Source organism: Tupaia chinensis, unplaced genomic scaffold (genome assembly GCF_000334495.1).
Source record: "Tupaia chinensis unplaced genomic scaffold, TupChi_1.0 Scaffold142100_1, whole genome shotgun sequence".
Lineage (NCBI taxonomy): Eukaryota > Metazoa > Chordata > Mammalia > Scandentia > Tupaiidae > Tupaia > Tupaia belangeri.
The window spans coordinates 1,492,120-1,494,378 of record NW_006201951.1 but is presented as its reverse complement, the minus strand read 5'-3'; the positions used below and the strand labels follow the sequence as shown (position 1 = coordinate 1,494,378).

General features: G+C 66.5%; 1 protein-coding gene across 1 annotated transcript; it reads left to right on the top strand.

Moving 5' to 3' along the window:
- Positions 1 to 6: 6 nt before the first annotated feature.
- Positions 7 to 1,770, top strand: TMEM250 (transmembrane protein 250). The gene is given in 4 exon segments (XM_027766285.1): positions 7 to 278; positions 407 to 476; positions 608 to 1,017; positions 1,019 to 1,770. Coding segments are annotated over 2 exon segments (411 nt in total). The 5' UTR covers positions 7 to 278; positions 407 to 476; positions 608 to 721; the 3' UTR covers positions 1,134 to 1,770.
- Positions 1,771 to 2,259: the final 489 nt, after the last annotated feature.

The following is a 2,259-nucleotide window of genomic DNA, read 5'->3' as shown; positions in this document are numbered from 1 at the left end:
CGCCCGCGAGTCTTGGGGGGAGCGGTAAAGGGCACTGGCAGGGGATGGGGCCCGTCTCCGCTCCTCGGCCGGGCCCCCCCTGCACCTCCCGCAGCTGGTAACCTGCCCAAGGTCACTGCTGGGCAGTGAGGCACAGGGGTCGGCCCAGCAGGGGACTCGAACCGCCACCTCTCCTTTTGGCCCGACACTTGGCTGTTAAGGCGCTGCAGGCAGCTCTGCGGCTCCCCGTCCCGCACCCAGACTCAGGTGTGCTGTCCAGGACTGGCACCTACCCCTAGGTACAGCAGCCCTGCAGTCCGGGGCAGTAGCCGCTCCTGAGTAGGAGCCAGCGGTCGAGGAGGAGGGAGGGGTGAGGCTGGCTAGAGCCTGTCCCCTCCCTCGGTCTGATCTGAGCCACCTCCCGCAGCATCCCGGAGCTGGCCTCTCGTTTTCCCCGCCTGGGTCCCTGAGGAGTGCCCTTGAGGAAGGTTTGCCAGGTGAGCCTGGGTGCCTGTAGGGCCCGCCCTGGCCTTGGCTTTCCTGTGCCCGCTTCCTCTGGCTGTTGTCCCCGGAGGGGTGACCTCTGGTCCCCGGGGCCTGCCCTGCCTCTCGCTCACTGCCCCCACAGGCCCACGCCTCCGCTGGGACACAGCTGCGGGCTCTTGGCCCGGGTGCCCATGACACCTATGCGAGCCGGTCCGGACACTGCCACCACCTCTGCTCCAGCACCGCCGCCGGCCCAATGCCGGTCATGCCCATCCCGCGGCGGGTGCGCTCCTTCCATGGCCCCCACACCCCCTGCCTGCACGCGGCCTGCGGGCCCGTGCGCGCCTCGCACCTGGCCCGCACCAAGTACAACAACTTCGACGTGTACGTGAAGACGCGCTGGCTGTACGGCTTCATCCGCTTCCTGCTCTACTTCAGCTGCAGCCTGTTCACCGCGGCGCTCTGGGGCGCGCTGGCTGCCCTCTTCTGCCTGCAGTACCTGGGCGTGCGCGCCCTGCTGCGCTTCCAGCTCAAGCTGTCGCTGCTGCTGCTGCCGCCGGCGCGTGGACTTCCGCCTGCTCAACGAGCTGCTGGTGTCGGGGATCCACGTGACCGTGCTGCTGGTTGGCGGCCTGGGCTGGTGCTTCCTGGTCTTCGTGGACATGTGAGACCTTTCCTGACGTCCACACAGGAGAGGTCCACATCCACAGTGAGACCTGCGGGCCGCCCCCAGAAGAGAGTGAGGGGACGCTGGCCCTGTCCCTCTGGCTGGCGCCGGCTCCCACCCTGCCTGTGTTTGCATTTAGGTGTGGCATCCCCTGGGCCCGCCCCCCGCCTGTGGTTCCTGCTCACACTTACCCGGGCCGTGTTGTAGGCTGTCCTGTCTGCCGAGGCCGCGTTCAGAGCCTCCGTGCAGCCGTCCCTGTCTCCTGTCCGCTCTCGGGATGCGTCTAGTCTGGAGATGGCACTGGGCATCCCCTTTGGTTCGAGACCCCTGGAGGTAGAGAGTGGGCTGCCAAGGAGCACGTCCAGTGGGGGCTCCTGGCCATATAGATGCACTTTGTGCCCCTCCAGTCTGGCCCCCTTAGGGTGTGCAGGGCTCCATGAGCCGATACTAGCCCCGGGATGCCTGAGCCCGGACACAGGCCACAGACCACTCTTGTGCCACCCACAGGGGCACATGGGTCCTGAGTCCCAAACCACTCAGGGGCCTAGCAGAGAGCCGCCATGACTTTGGCGGTCACAGGTTCAGGGCCAGCTGCAGCACCAGGCCGAGCACTGAGCGTGCTTCTGTGGCAGAGGCTACAGACCTGCTCCAACGCAGGTTCTGGGGCGGCATCGGGTCCTTGCAGCAGTTCGGGCATCGGCCTTCCTGCCGGGGGAGCACCAGTGCTGAGGTTTGCCTGTCTTGGTGGGTGTTCCGGAGCCTCTGAACGCAGAGAAGACGGGAACGGCTCGGAAAGCCCGGTCCTGGCTGTGAGCTGCTGTCAGCTTGTTAGCTGAGGGCTGGGCCTGCCTCGCGGCTGTAGAAACAGCTGGGGTGAAGGTCAGGAGTGACCAGGGGGCCAGGGAGGAGCGAGGCCAGTGTCTGGGGAGGGGTTGTGAAGAGACAGCAGCCTCGGGACCAGCAGTTAGCGTAATGGCTATGTCGCTGGACTCCCACATAGTCAACCATGGTTCGAGTCCCGGACCCGGTGACTTAAACTCATGCCGGGGGCGTGTGCATGTGTGCCCAAGATCCCGAGAGGAGAATGGAGGAAAAGGGATTGCGGCGTGGCCATCCCCCCCGGGGGG